The sequence below is a fragment of the Microtus pennsylvanicus genome, chromosome 17 (assembly GCF_037038515.1).
Source record: "Microtus pennsylvanicus isolate mMicPen1 chromosome 17, mMicPen1.hap1, whole genome shotgun sequence".
Taxonomy (NCBI): domain Eukaryota; kingdom Metazoa; phylum Chordata; class Mammalia; order Rodentia; family Cricetidae; genus Microtus; species Microtus pennsylvanicus.
The window spans coordinates 2,214,762-2,237,323 of record NC_134595.1 but is presented as its reverse complement, the minus strand read 5'-3'; the positions used below and the strand labels follow the sequence as shown (position 1 = coordinate 2,237,323).

General features: G+C 43.1%; 1 protein-coding gene across 1 annotated transcript; it reads right to left on the bottom strand.

Annotated features, from left to right (window-relative positions):
• Positions 1-2,080: 2,080 nt before the first annotated feature.
• On the bottom strand, positions 2,081-2,449 carry LOC142836805 (large ribosomal subunit protein eL43-like). Its single transcript, XM_075951411.1, has one exon. The coding sequence runs from the start codon at positions 2,429-2,431 to the stop codon at positions 2,153-2,155; it is 279 nt and encodes a 92-aa protein (XP_075807526.1). The 5' UTR covers positions 2,432-2,449; the 3' UTR covers positions 2,081-2,152.
• Between the last annotated feature and the right edge of the window lie 20,113 nt (positions 2,450-22,562).

The window sequence follows — 22,562 nt, the reverse complement described above, 5'->3', positions numbered from 1 at the left end:
AACCCATTGAGTTTTTCTTACATTAGAGAAGATTGGTGTTTCCTCATGTGTGCTCCAGATGAACTAACTGGCTTGCATTTAAAGGACATGGTGTATAACAAGCACATACTTTATAGCTCTCTTGGGGCTCGGGCAATCCTCGCAGTATGAAAGGCATGTGGGGGCGGGGCTGAAGCTGACCAAAGGACCCCCAAATTCATAGCACTCTTCCATGCTCACACTAGCTCATATGCTCATTTACTGCATGAATAGCTATTTCTCCTTCTTTCTCCCGATCTGTTGGAGACATATCCTGAGCTGAATTCACCCACATTAATGGTATTAAGGTATACTCTCCCGAGTACTACACAGACACATGTACATGGCATATAGGATTATTATGTCATTTTCAAATATGCTGTCTGAGATAGACAACATTGTTACATTTTTTTGTTTAGGGTAAAGAGCAATGAAGATCAGAAGTCCATTCTCCAAAGGCTGTAAACAAATCCTAGAATGGAAAACCAAGTGGAGTTCGGAGGCTTGACTCTTTACCACTCCAAAGCATCGTCAGCTCTTGCCTTAGATCTCTGGGTCTAAGGAATACGAAGAATGTGACCTTAGACTCATCCATGATTATGCCATATACTATTTACACTTACCCGTGTTTTCCTTACATGGTATGGCTTCTCAATGGTTGATTGTGAAATTGAAGTTTTAGAATAGATTACCATTTATGTTGCCCAAAGCTATGAAGGCATTATGCTTTTTCATAATGCATCTGTAGTTGCCGCTAACCTCTTAATTAAAAAAAAATTCTAATGGTAACATTTTATTGGACAGTCTCCACTTTCAAATCATTGCTCCAAAGCCAATATAGAACTGAGAAGAGAGGTAGAAAACAATTATAGATTAAAGAGACTTTCAGTGAAGAGGATAGTCTCAACCTCAAAGATACCCTTTGTAGGTATATGTTCCAAAGAATGTCATACCAGTCTGGTACAAAAGTGGAAGGTATTTTGAGAGAAGAAAACTCTTTCCCAAATACCCAGCTCTGTTGGAATCCCACTGCTCCAGTGTTGCAAGGCTATTGTATGAAAACAGCTATGAATAAGCCAGTTATTGCCAAAGTAACAAAAGTAACACCATTGAACTCTATACCCTCCAAGATGAAAGGAAAGTTTCAGGGTTGACTGTTAAGTTACTCAGACATAGTAACTTAGGAAGGTATTTGAAGTAAACAGTAAAGCATCAATTCCAGGGCACATGGTGTCTTCAAGACTGGGAGGTGGCTGGGAAGCAGAGAGACATATGACTACATTACGGCCTGATACCAACTTCACCAACTCATTGATAAAGGATGATCCCACTGATGTCTCAATGGCTGTGTTCATACTTAACTGTGATTTTACTCTGTATAATTTAGAGGATATGACAACCTCTTCTGGTCTCTGTGGGTACCTGCACTTATGTGCACATACATGTCAACAACATCAAAGCTGATGTTTCCCCTATCTCATACAGTTTGTGGACTTCTCAGCCAATGCAAAACTCTTCCAGTCATATTTTAAAAAGATAAAAGAAACAGATGGGAGAAATTAACATTTTCCCTTACTATTAAAGTTTCCAGGACTAAAAAGAACTCACTTCCCATACACAAATATCCCTGTTGAACAACATAGTTTTAAAGTGCTCTCTTGGATGTGACATCTGCTTAGCCTTCCAGGAAAGCAGATAATATAGTTAAAATTCATCAACATAGAGGAGACATTTTAGATGAGCTTCAGAAAAAGAACAAAATAAACAAACAAATAAAAACTGACCTTATAGTCTCCGTTCACTTCTTATCACCATATCCACAGTCTTACCTAGTACAGCATCTGCTACAGATCAATGACTGGGAAGCTAGACATTGAAAGGTGATGGAGATGTGGTTCTTGCCTTTACGTGATTTACGCACATGACTCAGTATAAAGTACAATGTAGGCAGTGATGCAAATATTTATAAAGCACTGGAACAGTACAGATTGCATCATTCTGGATAGAGAAAAGCTGGGATGGGCTCCTTCAGAACAATGTTCTTTTTTTGTTGTTGTTACGGAAATTAGCCCATTTATTTAGTTGGCTGTGCACTATTGTAGTTAGTAGGCTTGTGTATCAAATGGTAGCACTTTTACTGGTCTTTCAGTTCCTTCAGTCTTCTGATGGCAGACTTCACTGTGACGGCAGAAGTCGTGTTGTAGGTCCAGGCCCCACCAGCCACTGTCTTCATGCAGGAGCCACTGTGCCAGATGCCAACGGCTCGCCTCTTCATCTTGGTCTTGCCACAGAAGGAGCAGGTGTACTTGGCATGCTGGCTGATTTCAATTTTCTTCACCATTTTCCGGAGGGAGGCACCATAGCGGGTCCGGTATTTCCCGACGATCCCGACCTTCTTGGTGCATTTAGCCATGTCGCCGGAACCTAAGCCAAGCACAGAGAGCCAGAACAATGTTCTTGAAGCTGATTTCAAAACTTACACAGAACGCCGGGCGACGGTGGCGCACGCCTTTAATCCCAGCACTCGGGAGGCAGAGGCAGGCGGATCTCTGTGAGTTCGAGACCAGCCTGGTCTACAGAGCTAGTTCCAGGACAGGCACCAAAGCCACAGAGAAACCCTGTCTCGAAAAACAAAAAAACAAAAACAAACAAAACTTACACAGAACATGTTCAGCTTTAGGGGATGGAGTGCTAAGATGGAGTGAAGGAGAAGGAGAGTGTGAAGGGCATACCACGCAGAAGAAATGACCTGAACAAAACGTGTATGTTTGTACGTCCTGGGGGAGGACATAGAGTGTGATACTGGGTAAGTGGCCATCTTCAATAGAAGATGAGGATGAGGCTGGGCTTGTGACTCTGGTCCTAGTGTTTCCACTTAGAGTTTGCATTTCCATCTTATAGTCTAGGCAATGAGAAGGGTGTTGAATATAGGATACTGACTGTGTTCTAGTCCTCTTCCCATGTTTTTCTGGGACAGCATCAGGCAAGGACATGTGCTTATGACCATGCATACCACAGTCATTCTCCTTCTCCCCACAAAGACACACTATGGGCCATAGTCCAGATGCTTTCACTTGCCAACCCTCAGAAGTCCTGCTCCTTGCTAGCATCCTTTGGAAATTTGATATTGGCAGATGGCACAAACTTTAGGGCTGAGAAAGAAGCATGGAATCCCATCCTCATTCTTCTTGGAGTCTTATTGTTCATCAAGTCCATTAAATCTCCATGAAAAGAAAAGTGGGTTTTGAGAGCAAGGTGGGATGCCTCAACTTCCTCTTGGGGTAGCTCTGCAAACAGCATCTGGTAGATACCACCTGGTGAGTTAAAAGCAACAAAATAAACTCAACCTATCTTGACAAATAAGAATAAAAATGTTCAGTGTGTTATTTAAGGAAGCAGGGGCAGCTCAAGCAATCAAAGATCAGTGGACGGATCATTCACAGAAGGCTCACTGAAGGGGAAGGCCACGAGAGGAATTCCCTTAGTTCATTTTTTGTCTAGGTTCATGTTTTCTGTATTAGTATTAGTTTTTCTTTAGAGATGGGGGTCTTTGGCACCCTAGTTCATGCAGAACGTCTGCAGAAAATGGTAGTTTTCGACTCCTTACATTACAGATTAATATTAAAAGATTGTTTAAATGCCATTTCCAAATTCCCAAGAGAGGCCTGTAAAGGTACACCTTGGCTCAGATGTTACCACTGATCCAATCAACCATCTCCAAAGTAGATACTCTCACCATGAAGAAAGGGTTTTATACCTGTGAATTCAAGAATTTCATACCAGGTAGAAGAGTTAGTTTCAAAGTAAGAAGAGCTAAGAAGATACGTTGTAAGTATGTCCTATGAACATAAACACAATAATAGCGGCTACCATACACACCTAGGGACCCATGTATCTATCTCTCTCTCTCTCTCTCTCTCTCTCTCTCTCTCTCTCCCCCTCCACATGTTCTTACTAATAATAATAACAATAAGAACAACAGAAGATAAAGAAAAGCCTAATTACTTAAACTTCTGTAGTCAAGAAAAGTAAGTAAGATTTCACTATCATAGCCTTTTTTTTATATCCCCCAAGTGAGTGATTAACTTTACAGGTTTTAAGTGAGTAGCTTTAAAGGTTTCCTGTAAGCCTACAATTATTTAATTAAAGGCAAACAGGATTGCATGGATTTTATGAGGTACAGTATGGATTTTCACAAATTTAGTGGCTTCCAGCTAAGTTCAGAACACATTTTGGGTTGCCATAGCTATGCTTGCGGACAGTCATACTAAAACCCATAGTTACTGTTCCCTAATTATCTTGGATTCAGACAATTGACTATTTACAAAAATCAAACCCTCCCTTAAATGGTAAGAGTTTCACTTGATGATAGTCAACGGGAGATGATACAGGTCTTGGCAGCAACTACTACACTCCCAAAGTGTTAGAGTGAGCAAACACCACTGTTAAAGCTCAAAATTTTTACAAAGACAAAAGAACAATTTAGTCTCTCAAGATGCCCCCTTTCAATTCGCTGCTATGGAAAAGTCTAGATCACACATAAAGATTTGCCCTGTTTTTCTTACAGGGTTAACACTGTGGTGTTTTTTTTTTATGGCTATTGTTGTTATTTTCAAACATAAAGACATTAATTTGGAAAAGATTGTATAGGTTTCAAACTTTATATTATAATGCTTTTTCTACACACTCAGTATTTAGTGACCCTGTTGCTTGCCCAGATTAAAAGGAGACAAGGAGTTAAGAAAACATCTAGTGATCCCAAAGTATACATGAATTTCTGCGAAGATGGAAAAGAAAGGGGATAGACAATTTGAATAATATCATTTCAGCCTTCTGCATAATTTAGGACTCTCTGCAGGCTGATTTGGTTTAGATCAGTGGTCCTTCACATATCTGTATCCACATATCCTTACGTTATAAATCTACTTATTAATTTCTGCAGGAAACTGTTCTGGAGGCAATTTCTATGTGGAATTCTTCACACACGTGATAATGGCAGACATGTCATCTGAAATTTTTCTGAGTTTCCTTAGTCTAACAAGTCATTCTCCCAATCATGAACTTAGAAATCCCTCCAGCAAACGGGGCAAAGCAATATTTTTAAATGGACAAAACAAAATCTTCATCCTATATGAATTTCCATTAGGCAGAAAAGATATGCAAATCTCTTCCTGAAGTGCAGCTGAGGGATACATAGCAGCTGATGACAAGACATTCATCTGAAATACAATTTCTCTGCAGTTGTGGGCTCCCCCTGCCCACCCGCTCCCCAGCTGTCTGGACTAGACAGGGGAGAGGTTACTGAGCTATGAATGTATTTCCCACATTGGAGAGGAAGCAGGGATGGAGCTAATGTACTGTGTATTCAAATGAGGCTCTTTAAAGCTGAGCTGAATTGAACTCAGATGCAAATCACAGTAGCGGGAGCACTCTCTGCTGCCCTTTGAACTTTCTGTCTGTGTCCTTAAGCACCCAGTCAAGGACTCCCAACTGAGATGTTTAGCCTTCTGAGAAAGTAAACAATCTTGCCCTCCCTCCCTTAACGCAGACATCCTCATGATGTGCCCTGCCTGCTGAAATGTGCCATCCAGGGCATTCTCCTCTGAGCTGGGATGTGGTGGGGGAGGGTTCTGGAAGGATTGACCAGAAAGTGACAAGAGAAGCAAACCAGCAAGCCAGTCTAGGGCTATAGAGCAAGAAGCCCTAAAAATAAGGAACAGATCATGTGATGAGGGAAAAGGGGGAAGTGGGGAGAAGGGGCCCTACATACAAATAAAAGAAGCCTGAAAATAAGGGACAGGTAGGTGATGAGAGAAAGGGAAGGGGTGGAGGTGAGTGGGATACAGGTGCATGATGTCTATAACTCTCCATGACTGGTTCCCGGCACCACTTAGCCAAAGGTAAGACAGAAAATCAAGCCCCATAGGAGCCCTCAGGGAAAAGCATCCTTTCTCACCCCACAAATAACACGATAATCAAACCAAACAAGATGAAGAAATTTACATTTCTTCCTTCCCCCATAAAGATGGTACGTTTTGATTAAGACAATGATTTTGAAACTGGATGGTAAGGGCAAAATCCTGCCTCTGGGGTTTCTTCTCTCGGGATGCTTCTATTCCTTATAGAGTTCCTGCCCAGAAAATCTTGTCTGTCATGCCTGGCAGTCTCATGCCCACACACTTCAAACTACCCACTGTCTATCTGGGTGAAGCCAAATGGAAATTCTACATTTCTCAATGCATTCCATTGACCCCCTTATATTTTGTCTACTCTGTCCCTGCCCCCTCTCTTCCTTCAAAATGTTTTGGAAGAATGATGCAACCAGATGGAGAGAACACTATCTGGATCGTTCGTCTGGCCGTGGAGCCCTAAGCAGTCTGGGGCGTGGGGTTTGTCTTCATCCACCATACAGCAGTTTAACAATGCACAAATAAAATGACATGTGATCGCTTTAAAAATCGCTGAATAAAATTCAGCAGGCCAATTTAAATATATGAGCTAATTATCTGCTGCAAGTGAATTAAAAATATGGGAAATTTCACAAAGCATACTAATTTTTTTAAAAAAAATAATTTTGCTTCTGCTACTTCTGCTCTCTAAATGTCAGCTCCACCGGCAGAACCCTCTCATATCCTTTCAGTTCCCAGGCTTCTATTTATTATTCATAAGAAAGAACAGATTCCCACTTCATAATACTGTAATGAAAAACCCCCTTCTCTGAGTGGACATGAGACGTGAAGATGGGGATGGGGACCATGCCTGCTTCCTCTGATGCACTCAGCTCATTGTCGTGCACGCGGAATGCTCTGTGTGTGCGTGAGTGTGTGCAAGTTATTCTGGGTACTGTGTGTGTGAGAGTGTGTGTGTGAGAGAGAGTGCAAGTTATTCTGGGTACTGTGTGTGTGTGTGTAGTTACTGTGTGTGTGTATGTGTATGAGTGTGTGTGTGCGTGCAAGTTATTCTGGGTACTGTGTGTGTGTGTAGTTACTGTGTGTGTGACTGTGTGTCTGTGTGTGTGCAAATTATTCTGGGTACTGTATGTGACTGTGCGTGTTTGTGTGCAAGTTATTCTGGGCCAATTGGGTAGGTGCAGAGAGTCTTAGACAGGATCTGCTTGAGAACAGTTGCTGTAGAATTTGACTTACAACAAACAAGTCCCTAGTTTCTTCACCCTAGATACATTTGTGTTGTAGCATTCAATCCATCACAGAAATTGCTATGCCCAGATCACGGAGTTCCCCCCAAAACCTACAAGGAGACTGAGTGTTAAGAATATTTCTTAGACGAGCCTCTCTGCCGATGTAAATAATTCCAATCAGACCAAATTAGACCGAATAAAAGATGCCCATGTCTAATGCAGTGCTCTCGAGTGGTACCAAGAAAGCATGGCGAGGAGGAAAGAGAGAAGGGGAGACCACACAAAACCCGGAGATCATGTGTTCATTCTCTTCGGGGCAGCCTAAATAGCCTGTGGGAGTTACCACGGTTGCTGGGTGCAGCCCCCACACCCATCTGGCCTTCAAGAGGGCAAATGTTCTCTTAATATTTCACCTTAGTAATTTTCCATACCACACACAAGAAGAAATGCTTTTACATTACACCAAGTTACATTCATTCTTATTCTATAAATTTCCTGCTCTATCTACACTACAGATTCCCCTTTTTTATTCATTCAGAGGAATCTGCTTCCATGCTCATTACACATGATAAAATAAATATTTTTTAAATAAATGATCACACAAAGGAAGTTCTTCACTTCCAACCATTATCAGAGTAGGACTCAGCCATCGATGATAAATTTAATAGAGGCCTGAGTCTCAGTAGTTTACCCTGAAGCAAAACCTGGTTGTAGGAAGAACCACAAGCTGAGATTACGGGACCACCACCCAAGAACAGACCAACCAAAGGAGATGCCTAACATTCAAACCGCTGTAGATAGGATCACCTGCCAGCACACACTCACCAGGACACCCCTTGTCAAATATCAGCCAATCAGGGGTCCTGAACCCTAGAAACCCCTCACCCCCACCTTTACTACTATAAAAACCCTACTCTAACTAAGCTTGGGGCTCTCCATTTATTCCAATACGTTGGATATGCAGAGAGACCAAGTTTGCAAACTTGCATAAAATTAAGACTTTTACATACGGGACTCGGTCTCCTTGTTGGCTTTGGGGAACTTCGTGGATTTGGGCACAACAGGATGAGGACCCCAAATATACTATCCCAGACTCTTTGTATAAATGGATGTTACGGAGTTGGGGTGATGCTTCCAACCAAACAGAGTCCTGTACGTAAAAGCAAAGAGTCTTTATTCTTACACAAGTTTGCTGAAAGATCTGGATAAATCCAGACACCCCCCCCCCCCCCGCAAGCAGGAAGAAAATAGCCAAAAATCTAAACAGGAAGAAAAGAATCAAAAATCTAGGATTAGCCAATTCACTGACTGTGTTTCAGGAACTAGCTGAGGATAAAGTTAGATTGTAATCTTGAGAATAATCTTGAGAAACTCTTGAGAAACAAGGAGTTGACCCCTTGTGATTATTATTGTGCTGTGTTTTAGGAACTAGCTGTTTATGACCTTGGGAGTGGTTCTGAGAGGCAGGGAGTTGCCCCCTTCTGACCATCACTGGATTTTTAGAATTTTCTATGACCCTTTTGGATTACTGGGCTGTGGTTTCTTCCCTTAAAAACTCCTTCTCCTGGTCAATGGGGGTCTAACTCTTCCCCTGCATGGGTTATGAGTCTCAGTCCCAGTGCACTGGTTCCCGTCTCATCGATTAAAGCCTTGTGTGATTGCAGCAAGGATGGTCTCTCGTGAGTTACTGGGGGGGTCTTGTTATCCCGAGACTTGAGTGAGAGTCTCCCCAGCACTAGGGGTCTTTCACTTGCAAACTCAGACTCCCCAATGTGTTCAATGTACTGGAATACTCAAAGAGCCCCGAGCTCAGTATGGTTGGATTTTTATAGTAGTAAAGGTAGAGTGAGGGATTTCTAAGGTTCAGCACACCTGATTGGCTGACATTTGTCTAGGGGTATCTTGGTAAATGTGTGCTGGCAGGTGATCCTATCTAAATGGTTGGAACATGAGGAATTTCTTTTGCGTAGTCTGTTCCTGGGTGGTGCCTCGGTGGTCTCAGTTTATGATTTCTTGGAACCAGGTATTGGTTATTACCTTAGGGTAAACTACTGAGACTTGGGCCTCTATTGAGCTTGTCATGGCTCGGTCCTACAAAGCGTGTATTATCACTACTATAGCACGGGATTTCAGAAGGCGAATATGGAGGGCAGTCTTGCTGTTCCATCCCTGGTGGTCTGTCTATCCCCAGTGTTCATAGATTCCATTTTACTGGAAAAAGAAGATACCACTTCCTGTAAGTTACTGTTAATTGGAGGGTTTGGGATTGGATATACTATTATTGTTATTATTGTTGTTGTGTTGTTGTTGCTGTTGTAACAGAAATGATCAGCCTTCCCCTAACCTGAGCAGCCCCCGTCTCACTTCAACTGTTTTATCAAAGTTTATTAGGACAGCATACAGTGTACAGTATCTTGAAATAGAGGAACACAGCCAATAAAACATTTTTTTTTAAGCAAGCTCAGGACAAGGGTGAAAGACGGTGCTCTATAATACAAGTCCCTGATCACAGATAGCAGGCACACTCTAGAGCACCAACTGGAGATAATTTATACCACCACTGGTAGGCAAGCCGCATCACCACCCTCTGGGCCACAGAGAACGACAAGATTGGCAGGCAGGCATTGTGCCTTTGTTTTAGGAAGCCAAGAGTACAGGCGAGAAAAAGAGAGGTGGATTTTCGCCTGTAGGTGTGACACAGCACCTGAGTGTGAAGCAGTTCTCGCTGCCTTTTCCCAGTGGGAGCTTCCCGCTGAGTCACAGACAGAGCTGACCCCCTGGGGCTTATGTGCTTGGAAGGGAAATTGCGAGGAATTCAAGAATTTGGGTCTGAATACAGCATAGTTGTTCCCATTTTTCAGTTAATCACTTCTTCTTGTAATCTTTCTTAAATGGGTGAAGAATCTACCCAAACATTTCATAGAGTTGCCAGGAAGTCGGAGGTCAGCTTTAGAAACAACGTTGGAAAATAGCTAACTTGCTGACAAGCTATGAGATGATTGTCTCTGGGAACAATCCACTGCGACAGCACAGGAGGACAGGTGGAAATAGGTGGGGTGTCAGCTTACAAAAGCAAAACTAAACTGGCCTCTATTTGTCCTTTCAGCATTTGAACGGATTTTCCTTCAACCTAACCCCTCTCTCCCACTTGATTCCCCACAAGGAATAGTGTTAAACTGTTTCTTCAGGAATAAACTCTATTTACTGCACACACAATTAACTATCTTTAGAGCTGTTTTCATTCACAGCCTGCTTGTTTAGTGGGGCTGAGGAATACACAAATCAGCAAAACTCAGAAAAACTGACTCTACCCTTATTTCAGAAATCCACCAGCTTGCTCTTCTAAAAGCCTTCAAGATGCCAAAGAAGCCCTTGACCCTCCACAAACAAGGAAAGCTAGAGGCCAAATAACTAACCAGCCATCTGACTTTCTAAGGTTTGTCCTTTCATCTTAGATGCTTAATGCCCCTCACTGCAGTCCTCAAGGACAAAGGACACAAATATTCACACTTGACCTCTCCATTGGTTCCTATTCTTTGGAGGTGACCCCGTGGCTAGGAAAAATCTGCAAAGCCCAGGGAAATTAGCTGGAGTAGTCTCCTGCTTGAGTTGAATTCTTCAACCAGATAAATGGCACTTACGCATCTCCCAAAGTGCCCTTGTCCTGGCAGTTTTGTCCAATCAAATGGTAACAATCAAAGATACAAGAGTCAAGAGATTTTGTTATCTAGAAGCAGAAGAGACCTGAGGTTGAAGGCAAAGAAAAATATAGATGGAAATTTATACATTAGGAAATATATATATGAAATTCCTAGATAATTAAAATGATTAGGTCATCATAATTGCAGGAATAATAAGATTTAGATCCACTAATAAAAATAGTAAGGACAAAAACACCACCAAAGCATTTAGTGTGATGCCGATGCTGTTTGGAAAGCTTCACGTGTATCCAAGTACTGTACAAGTGAATGACTCTGCAAGGAAAATAACAGAGTCATTCCCACTTTATAGTGGAGGCAACTGTGCTTCAGAGGGTTTGAATAAGTTGCCTTCTGTAGCTAGTGAGTGGTGGAAACCAACTTGAACCCAGCCAGTTATCGTCTTGACCATGTACCCACTCCAGTACAGGGGTGTATGCTCTTGTCTACATGGAAAGGGATTTTCTGCCTCATCTACAATCACCTTTAGCTTTTACTGATTGATGAATTGAGAAGGTAGCTTTGGCAGTTTCCCTGACACATTCTGAATATTCAGCGACAGGAACATGCTATCAAATACATCATTAAGAGATGAGTTTTAGAAATCCTCAGTGAAGCCAGGAGGATGTAATTCTGACACCTGGAAGGAAGAGACAGGCGGATCTCTGTGAGTTCGAGACCAGCCTAGTCTACAAGAGCTAGTTCCAGGACAGCCAGGGCTGTTACACAGAAAAACCCTGCTTTGAAGAAAAACAAAACAAAACAAAACAGAAATCCTCACTGGAACTCCTAGTTTTCTGGTCCTTATTCGCTTGGTTGTGATGAAAGTGAGCATATAGTGATTGGAAGCTTGCATAGTTCAACTTTCAAAGAGAAAAGCCAGTGTGTTACTCACATGGCAGTCACAGTTGCAATGAATTAATTCTTCTTTTATTTGTTCAGTGTCTGCCTCCCTTGCTCAGCTCCCTACTGTATTTCTGCTCATGTCCTGAGCCTGGTACTCAGCAAACATTTGTGGAATAAATGAACGAAGACATGAGGAACTGCATAAAACCCAGCTGCATCTTCCATGTTCACCAAAGCCCAGCTTTCCTGCTAGTGGTTTATGACCCTATGGAAACTTGGGCAACATACGGAATGTTTACCATGGGCTTCTTCTTGGCAACTCACCAAGGAAGTTGCCTGTGACTAGCAGGTTCACATGCCTGCTTTGTCTAAGAGAGATTGTGGTGTGTTGTGTGGGATTTTTCGTCCTATGACTGTGATTATTCTAGCTTGATCCTGCTACTGGGACACGGCCATGTCTGGCCCAGGGCTCACGGAGCACAGGATTAGGGCATCCTCATTGTATGAAGAGATGTGGGCACGTGGCTCTGCCCACTAGGGTGGGGTGTTGTGGATCACTCTACAAAGGCTGCAGCTGCAGCTATTACTCCAGCAGCTATTGTCATAATCTGGTGTGTGCCACACCTCTGCAAGGCGTGTGCAACAAAAACATTTATTCTTCTCATCTGTCAATGTATTTGTGTCTCACATAATCTCTCTCTCTCTTTTTTTTGCTTCTTTTCATAAGTGGCAAACTGCATCCCAATTCCCAAACAATTGGTGCCTCTGCAGAGATATTCTTAAGGCAGCTGCTCTCTCATAGCACAGCTTTGAAAGATTATATACATATCTTTCTTAATACGGGACAAGTTTATTGAAATGCAGGGACAGTTTCAAAGCACGTAATGATATTCAATTAGCTAAATACGGGCTCCACCTCAGTGGTGTGGGTTAGCATACTCATCTGGCTCTTGAGGAAGCTGAGGCTTTTATGGGATTATCTGGTCTAAAAGACATTGAATCCTTAAAACGGGCCAGAGGAGGCCACTTTTCATAATGCTCTCATTTTACCTCTGCCCACAAATGATACTGGATCTGAGACAGTGCAAGTAATCCCCCAATTAGGTGTGGAAGGAAACTGAGCTGAAATGGTTTATCTGCAGTCACACAGTTAATCAGCATGAGAGCAGGATCAAACTCAGGGTGGCTGGACGACCGCCATGTGGATATTATACTTCTTTAAAGGTATTAGTGTGTGAGTGAACTTGACAATCATTGGTGTGACCAGGGTTGAAACTGTAGGCTTAGGTGTCTGAATCTGGCATGACATGAAAGTATGGGACAGGCATCAGTGACATATGGAAAGGAAGCTTTCCCAATTGCTCTATGTCTTCCTGGAAAAGGAAACATCCTGGCCTGGACTGGTGGCCTATATCCCTCCTTCTACCTAGAGTGTCAGGAGTGCTCACAGTTTTCCTAGAACCTGGATCACAGGCTTTTTCTAATTTGAGCGCATCGGCTTTCAGAGTGTGGGCACTTGCAGACAAGATTAACCCTCTAGCTAAACTGTAGGAGCTGGCCAATGGCCATTAGGAGGCAGCAGTTTGCTGGACAGGTCAGCGGACTAATAAGGAAGTGGAAGACACAAAGGAATGTTCTTTGCTTTGTTTCTGCCCAGGGCCATACATGAAGGTTGAAGGCTTTGTTCTCATTTCATGGTGAAGACTTCAAGGCTACCAAGGTCCAGGGCTTTGTCTGACACCAAGATTCTTGACCAGATATGCTCTAGGGCTGTTACCATGGTTTCCCAGGGAAAATATTCTGGGCAGAGGAAGAAAATGAAGACGGGATCCAGCCAGGACTCCATCTCCTTACCACCCCGCTCATCTTGGAGACAATCTAGCCAGGACTCCATCTCCTCACCACCCCGCTCATCTTGGAGACAATCTAGCCAGGACTCCACCTCCTCACCACCCCGCTCATCTTGGAGACAATCTAGCCAGGACTCCACCTCCTCACCACCCCGCTCATCTTGGAGACAATCTAGCCAGGACTCCACCTCCTCACCACCCCGCTCATCTTGGAGACAATCTAGCCAGGACTCCACCTCCTCACCACCCCGCTCATCTTGGAGACAATCTAGCCAGGACTCCATCTCTCGCCACCTCCCTCCTTGTGGAGACTGGCACTTGTTATCGTCAGCAGCCCCTACACAACTCCACTTCATCCTACCGTCTCCTAGACTGAGACGTCAAACGTGGGCATATCCATGCAGGATCAAAGAATGTAGACTATCCAAGTGTTTAATCACAGATAGGGGAATTCCCTGAAATCCCTATGAAGATTTTTTTTACCTGGATGCCTCTGTTATTGGATGTTTGTTTCCTACTGTTCATGGGTAGCCCAGGACTACCACCTGTTGCTTACAATGTGGAAGGCCCAAAATTTCCAGATAACTCCTGACCCTAATGGAAAGACTATGCTTGCCTTAATTCATGGGCATTGCTTCTGCTGCATTTGGTTTGGCTTTCACTTCTAACTCAGAAATATTACAAATTATGAACTCAGAAAGCTCAGCAAGACCTGACTGGCCTCTTTCCAAATTGGGGAAAGCAACAAAGAAAGGCCAATCAACCTTACAATTGTATGTGATTAGGAACCATCTACTACAGCTGGAAAATAAATACATTCATCTCTGGATAACTGAATCAAATCATTGTTAATATGTGTGTATATGAAACACACATTTAATACATAATTATACTTTGATTCCAGAGTCTAAGTCAGACTCTAAAGTTACTTTAAGAATGTAGCACTTCTAGGGCCAGGAAGATGGCTCAGTGGTAAGGGCACTTGTGCATGGGCCTGAAAACCTGAATAGTCCACAGATTCTTCAAGAGGGTAGAAGAGCAGTTGCAAGCGTATCCTCTGACCTCCACACGTGCATCATGACATGCACATGCCCACACTTATGTGCCCCTGAAGGCAGAAGTTTCTGTCCCACCCACAAGTTCCCAAAAATCCCCACAGAAGCTTAATATTAAGTATAAATACTTAGCTGATAGCTCAGGCTTACTACTAACTAGCTCTTACAACTTACATTAACCCATTTCTATTAATCTACATCCTGTCACATGGCCTTTACTACTATTCCATTTTGTGTGTCTAACTCATTCTTGCATCTGGCTGGTGGCTCCTCTGATTCTTTCTTTCTCCCAGCATTATCAGTTTGGCTGTCCCACCTATACTTCCTGCTTGGCTACCAGCCAGTCAGTTTTTTATTAACTAATGAGAGTAATATATACATATTCACACTATACAGAAGGGTTATTCCATAGCATGCCCCCAAATAAATAGAACTAATAAATTAAGGAATATAACAATTCCAGTCAGACTGGCTTAAAACATTTGTTGTTTTATTCAAAAGGAAGCTTGATTATCTCTAGCAGTAGGGAAAGCTTCAGAAATGACTGATTCTGTAATGCAGACAATTTCAGGCCTAGATTCTGTCTTCTTCTGACCTTGCTTTATCCTAAACTGTCTCCTTACATTGTCACCCAATGGCTACCAGCACCAACTGATACAACACATTTTTTTTTATCATAAGTGGCATAGAGATGGACCAATCCTTATTTTCAGAAACCAAAAAGCAAGCCTCTTCTCACATTTCACTGGCTTATGCTGGTTTTGTTCTACCCAATTCTGAATGGACCTTTGACAAGAGGGAAGAAGACACCAAATTTGGCATAAATTATCTACAAATGAATAAATTCGTGAAGCCCTTGGTATTCTTCAAAACTGTTGCTATAACCTGAAATCCGCACTTGTGGCCATATTTGAAGGGCCACTGCTATGAGTGACATAGGATAAGGGATTCATTTAGAGGATTAGAATTTGTTCAGTTTGGAGGGCTAGCAAAACCACCCGAGCAAACTGTGAGCCTGAAAACTGAGAAAGAAATCAGGTGCACATCACACACGACTCAGCACTTGAGTAAGGAGTAGATTTTAGGAGCTTGTCTTGGGTGCCATGCATGCTAATAATGCGACCAGTAACAATGAGGACGGTTTGTCAAGGTACCTTGCATTCTGCACTGAGAAAAATCTCAGAGCATAACCATTGGGGACTTTGTCCAAAATACCAAGTCTTATACCTATTGGTAACCTGGAGCCATCCAAGCGATAGGGTTCTGGGGAGACCTAGCCTCAGCTTTTCTGAGTTGAGAAAGCCCAATGAAACTATCATAAGAAAGATCTAGTGGAATGATTTCCATCTGGGACAATTTTGTCTTCTACAGGGCGTGGGGCCCTGACATACTTTGACTGTCTCAACTATAAGGGAAGGACTGGCATTCATACATAGAGAACAGAGACACTGACTAGCATCCTATGTAATATAGATCAGTTAATCACAGCAAAGAATTATCTGGTCCAAAGAGCTGAGATTGAAAAAATCCTGATCTGGGATGATCACCAACTGTTAAGAAACGCTGTTTAATCTCCATTTTAAGATTATAGAGCAAAAGAAGCAATTTGTGTTCTTTCAGTCATGGGAACTAGTGATGCATGTGTGCATTTGAAAATATGGCCCATAGAACTGGGGATGTAGCCCAGTGGTAGAGTGCTTGCCTAGCGAGTATGAGGCACCTGGTCGTCAAATATGAGGGGAGGAGGTGGGGAGGCAGGGAGACACATGTGGCACCAGCTTTACCCTGCCAATTTTAAAAGACCCTACTTAAGATTAATAGCAAGAATGGATAGTATAATAACATACATGCAAGGGTATCACACTTCTGTGTACACTGCATACATAGTCCTTAGCAGATGGTTCCTGGGTCTTTTGAGGTGTGGTTACACGTATAAGATGGATGTGTTTTTAGGAGAACATCTATCACAATTTAAAGGAAGAGGCTTGGATTTTAGCAGTGATATTTCCAATTAAAATCTCGGCAAAGTTGTTCCTGGTGATTTAGTAGCAACAAGGAGGCAGATGTCACTTGATTGATGAGATAAAAACTAGAGAAAAACCCAAGCCAAGAAGGGTGGTGTCCCTTAGAAGTCTTCATTTTCCAGTAGACTGTTGATTCTTCCAGGGAACTCCATGTCATGGATTCTATCAAAGCCCAAGATGCAGCAGGAAATAAGGAGATGGGAAGAGATGGGTAGATGGTAAATTGCTCTTGGATCTGATGCCATAACTCAAGGGCCTTTCATAATACGGCAGGGAAGCCTCAGCTAAATGGTCGCCAGTCCTGTGTAATTATAGAGATGAGCCATATTTCACTGAATTAATTGTCTATTATTGGAATTTAGGATTTTGCTAAAAAGAATAACTATAAATAACCCTCTGCAGAATACGCTTGCTATGCAAATTATTGCATTACTGTGCACTTGAGTATTTCCTTAAGATAAATGTCTATAAATAAAGTCATTGGGTAAAAGGGCATTCATAGTTGAAGGCTGTAGGTTCTCATTTTTAAGCAAATACCTCAATGAGTATAGGCTTAATCCCGGAGGACGACGGCTGAATGGTAATTGCAAACCAGGGTCTTCCCAGGTGTAAGTGGTTCAGCCCTACGCTTTTCCAAAACCAGATATGCCTACTCACCGTCACTGTTAGCAAAGCCTCCGTTCTGCAATCTGGTACACAGTTGTTCATTTCTTCAGCATGGTGGGGACAGAGTGATTTTTTTACTGTGGCAAATACACTGATCCATGCAACAACAGCTACAGACATATTTAACTTCTGTGAAAATAATTGGGCTTGCAGGAATAATTATAGCTATCAAATCGTTTCTTATGAAATACAAAGGAATGAGAGTTTAAACCAAGGCCTGTTGGAGTCATAGTTCCTTTATTCTTCTGGAAAAAACAGCAAGAAACGTTTTCTGAACCGGGGAGTGACTGTGTTCGATAGAAGGAAGGGGTTGTCTGCATGGCCCCCTCTTCCCCAACAAACAGTTGGCAAGATCTCCAGTCCCATCAATCCAACAACTTTTTCAGCTCTTGGTCTCAGATGAGAGCCAGAGGGGTAAGGGTAGGGAAACTGAGCCAGGGCTTACGTTGTGTGCAAGGCTCTGGGCCATGTAGCACCGGGTCACAGGGCTACCCACTGTGCTTTCCTGCCTTTGCTTATTCGATCATGTTACAGAGTTTTACTATTTAGTCTCTTCATTCGAGATGAAATGGGGATCAAAAAGATGAAAGTCTGAAGTAACTTGCGGTTCTCATGCATTATAACAAAGCAAGGAAAGAAGTCTGGCTCCTCACTCTCCGGCTCTTAGAACTTTCTTTTCTTTGTTTGTTTTTTGAGACAGGGTTTCTCTGTGTAGCCTTGGCTGTCCTGGAATTCACTCTGTAGACCAGGCTGTCCTTGAACTCATAGAGATTCGTCTGCCTCTGTCTCCTGGGTGCTGGATGCCAGATGAAGGATGCTTAAAAGAAATCCCACACTAGCTCAGAATTGACAAAAATAGACATTTATTTAGGGGTAGACTCACAAATCAGAATCCTCTGCTGGAACTGAGAACAGAAATCGGATTCCAGAGCCGGAAAAGAGGCTGGACGCATGCTCTACACTGGCATAAATAGTATAAGAGGCCACGCCCCCGTGGGCATGTAACTACTGGCTGTAGGATTTCCTACAGCAGGTTGTGCCACCTGGATGGATGGTTAAGCTTTTCTCTGCTGTGACAAACACCCAGGAGAAGCGGTTTGGAGGGGAAGCTTTATTTGAGCCCATGGTTTGTTCGAGTGATGCGATAAAAAGAACATTTCAAAACTTGGTGTCTAAAGAGAGAAAGAGGAGAAAGAAAAGGAAGCAGGGGGATGTCTGAGAACTTTCTTATTTCCTCTTGTGTTCCACCTGGCCCCCAAACTATTGGGTGATTGTGTCCCCTACAACAGTTGACGATACCCAGAGACACCATAAGGGCTATATATCCAGTGTGCTTTATGAGTCTCCAATCTAGTTGTCCATCAGGATTAACTGTCATACTCTGGTCGTCTGGGTTTGAAAATTTTCTCTCAACCCATTGATCCCTCTACCATTTTTCCTATTTATTTATCAATGATCCCTAAAAACCACCAGATACTTTCACAGCTAGAAAACAAAAGCTTACTTGTTTATTCATCAGGAAAGTCTTCTGAAGTCTGTGTTTGCTAGGTCTCTGAAGGTGTCAGGCAAGGCAGGGAAGCGAACTTGGAAAAAGTGAGAATGAATACTTGTTCAGACTGACTTCCTCAACCTGGATCAAGACTTCTAAAGCATCTGATGCCAGACAGTTTATTGTCAGCCTGTTTAAAACAGAGTACAATCTGGAAGAAAAGTTTCCTGGTGTAATACAATCTCCATTGCACATGGGAGCATAGTTAGATTGAAACAGAACTCAGGGTACAAGCCATTCCTTCCAAGAGGATGTGCTCTGGAGAAAGGCTACTTATATTAGCTTAAGGGCCTAGGGAGGGATCTGGCCTGGTCTTGGTCCTACAGATAGCAAAGAAGTCATTTGAACTCTTAGCCATCTCTGGTCCTGGTTGTGAGAGCTTGTGGGAGCCCTTGGCTGTTATTTAGATTACTAGCCACTTCTGGTCCTGGTTATAAGAACTTGGTATAGCCTGGCTCAACAGAGAATACAGATGGCTAGAGTATAATCACTTTCAGTTCCCAGCTTCTTTTTTGACAATGTTACATGTTCTTTTCTTTGAAAGAAAAATCCTTGGTGCTTATTAATATTCCTGTATTCCCTTGAGATCTGTGGGTACAAGGACATTCATGCTCCCAACAAGTCTTATGTAACTAATACATATAATAACAAATTCATAATATTACTACACATAAATACGACTGCAAACAGAGTGTATTAACAGAAATAATTTTTGAACAGAAATCATAATGTAAAAACTCAAAACACAAGCTTAAGGTCCCGGAGGGCCATACTCCTTTTGTGGGTATTAGAGAAAGATCTCTTCACTGTATTTTCTCTCTCACTGTCTTTGGGGACAGCCTCCCATAGTTTTAGACTGTCAGTCCCGTGACTGTGTTTGTCTATCTTCAGGTCCCTTTATTTATGAGGACTCTACCACTTTGTTTTAGCTGAAGATGATGGATCTGAGTTGGAAGAGCTTGCCTGAATACTAACTTAGCTGTGTTGTCAATTAGCTTGTTTCGAAATAAGGCTACATGCTGAGGTATTGGAGGTTATGGCTTCACTATATAGTTCTGAGGGGACACAACTCAGCTCAGCACACCATCTCCACTCTTCAGAAAGCAAAGCGACGTGAACGACAAGGTAAGAACTAGAAGCCAGCAATTTCTCCCCAGCTCCTCACCCCTCCCCAACTAATATGGATAAAATGAGTCAATCTGAATTAGACATAAGCAATTGACATGCAAATTGTACATTAGAAATGCAAATGAATGTAATTGCAAAGATGATTTAATCACAGGCCAGCCCAGTTGGTGGACTTAAAAGGACCTTCGGAAGTCAAGGGAGAATCTTAATCTGCTCAATAGAGGCTTTCAGACGTTTGAGACTATCACACAGGACACAACATGACTGGAGACTGAGAGGAGACTAGCCTACTCTTCAGCCAGTTCATAGGAGCTATAGAAGGATAAACTGAGGACATGATCCTAAGCATGTGCAGGAAACCCCAAGACATGTTAGTTACCCCTAACTATCTTTCTCTCTATTTCTCTATCTATCTATCTATCTATCTATCTATCTATCTATCTATCTATCTATCTATAGATATAGATATCTATATCTATAGTGATGGTAGGTCTAGACTACGGGCTGGTGTAGCCAACTTACACCAAGGAAGGTCCAAAGAGTGTGAACTAGTGACTTCAGGTAGGGTGACCAATGTCCTGCCTTGCTTGAGGATTCCCCAAAATAGAATTCTTATAAGCCGCAGACAGGCCCAGGCAAAGACTTTCTTTGAAGACTATATGTGAACCCAATCAAGCAGCAAGGACCTCTTGGCTCAAGTCCCACGCTTGTGTGTCAATAATAGCAGCTTATTCCATAGATCACCAGCGTCCGACCTCTGCTCTCCAGATGCGCTGTGGCTGGGTTGTAAAGGGGGATCCTAGGCAGGCTTTGGTCCCTGGTGGGCCACAGAGAACTGTATCAAAACAAAAGCTCCTCACAGAGGGGACTTTCTCTATCTTCTGTTCTGGTAAACAACAGAAGAGGTTGTTTCTCATCAAAACAATCCCCTAAAACCCATTTTAAAATGATGCAAAAACTAATTTATTCATAATCCCCAAAGAAGCTATATTTAAAAATATGTATACAGAGAAACCCTGTCTCAAAAAACAAAACAAAAAAATGTATACAAAACAAAAAAATTCACCGAGGTGATTATTAAAACCAGGCAAGCCTTGAAAACTCAGGGCTGGCAGCTGTTCTGATGCCACCCCGCTCTGTACAGCCCGGGAGAACCCCCTGCTCTAGGCTGGCAGGACGTGAAGGGGGTGGGGATTCACCTCTGACTAATCTAATCAGCTCCTGCCTCTGACCAGTTCCAATGGAACATTGTTGTTATTATTGTTGTTTTGCTTTGTTTCAGTCCCAAAGCAAAAGCACCTGAAGGAGCAGGCAAATGGGCTGTTTTGTGCCGTTTGTAATGGGCCTTGCAGGGGGGGGGGGCTTTAACTCTAAGATCGCCTGTTCACGTTTTGTTTGCAGCCACAGCGAGCTTGAGTGGAAAGGCGCCTTGGTGTGGGGCGCAAAGGGAGCCTCAGCACAGGTTAGCAAGGACTATGCGCTGGGCTCACTTCTGAAAGGAAAGGGATGCGTTCCAGATCGTTAGCCAGTGGCAGCTGGCAGCTTTATTGTTTTTTAATTAAATAACCCTAGCCACACCAGCACACGCCGATCCCCCACCTCCTCCTCCCATTAAGCAAGAGGATGATAATTAAACCTGGAATCCACGGCCGCCACGCGGACCATCCATCTATTGCTTCTGCGCCCAGGCTGTAGGCAAAACCATGTCCCTTCTTTGCATTTTATGGGCAGAGAGAGATCCCAGGAAGAGGCCATCTTTATTTGTCACTTAGTGGACAGCCTGGCCCTCCCTTCAGGGCAGCCAGTCGTGTATCTTGTCCGCTGTAGACAGCAGCCCATTAACTATTGTGAGACTTCTGCCCAGAAGGGCCGATTTACCTCAAACAGGTGACGAGTTCAATTCCAAGAATGGGGGAATTTTCTGGAGCACACTTTACTGTGCATTTGGAGTCAGTATGTCAGGAATATGACCCATGATTGGAAGTGGGTAGCCATGAACATTTTTAACTTACACCTATCTTTTTCTTACTATCTTACCAGGGGCATGTGGCTACCTAGGAGAAGGTTTTTCCTACACACCTCCCTCCTGTTCTTCCTCTGTATTTGCCTATACTTTAACCTTCCATCCTCCCCTCTAAGCCATACATCCTCGAGTATGTGAGCGTGCACACGTGTGTGTGTTTGTGTGTGTGCGTACGCGCGTGCGTCTGCACACACACACACACACACGTGCAGATGTGGTTGTATTGGTGAGCTGCTTGTGCTGGCTCACACAGAGAACTTTACTCTTCCACCACTTTCCGACCCATTTCCTGAGACAGGCCCCCTCATTGAACCCAAACTTGCCCTTGTGGCTAGACTGGCTGGCCAGCAAGCCCTGTGGATTCACCTCCCTCCAGCTCCCCAGGGCTGGGATTACAGACTTGTGGCAAGCTGGCTCTTAAGTGGGTACTAGGGATGCACAAAGTCAGGTCCTTGTGCTTGAGCTGCAAACACCTCACACATTGAGCAATCTCCCCAGCGCTGTGACTCTCAGCCTCTAACTGCAGAGTATTGGGATGTGCTGGCCCCGCCGGTGATGTGAGGAATC

Bases quoted from the DNA above. Each gene is read 5' to 3' on its own strand.
- LOC142836805 (XM_075951411.1), bottom strand. From the start codon at position 2,431: ATGGCTAAATGCACCAAGAAGGTCGGGATCGTCGGGAAATACCGGACC.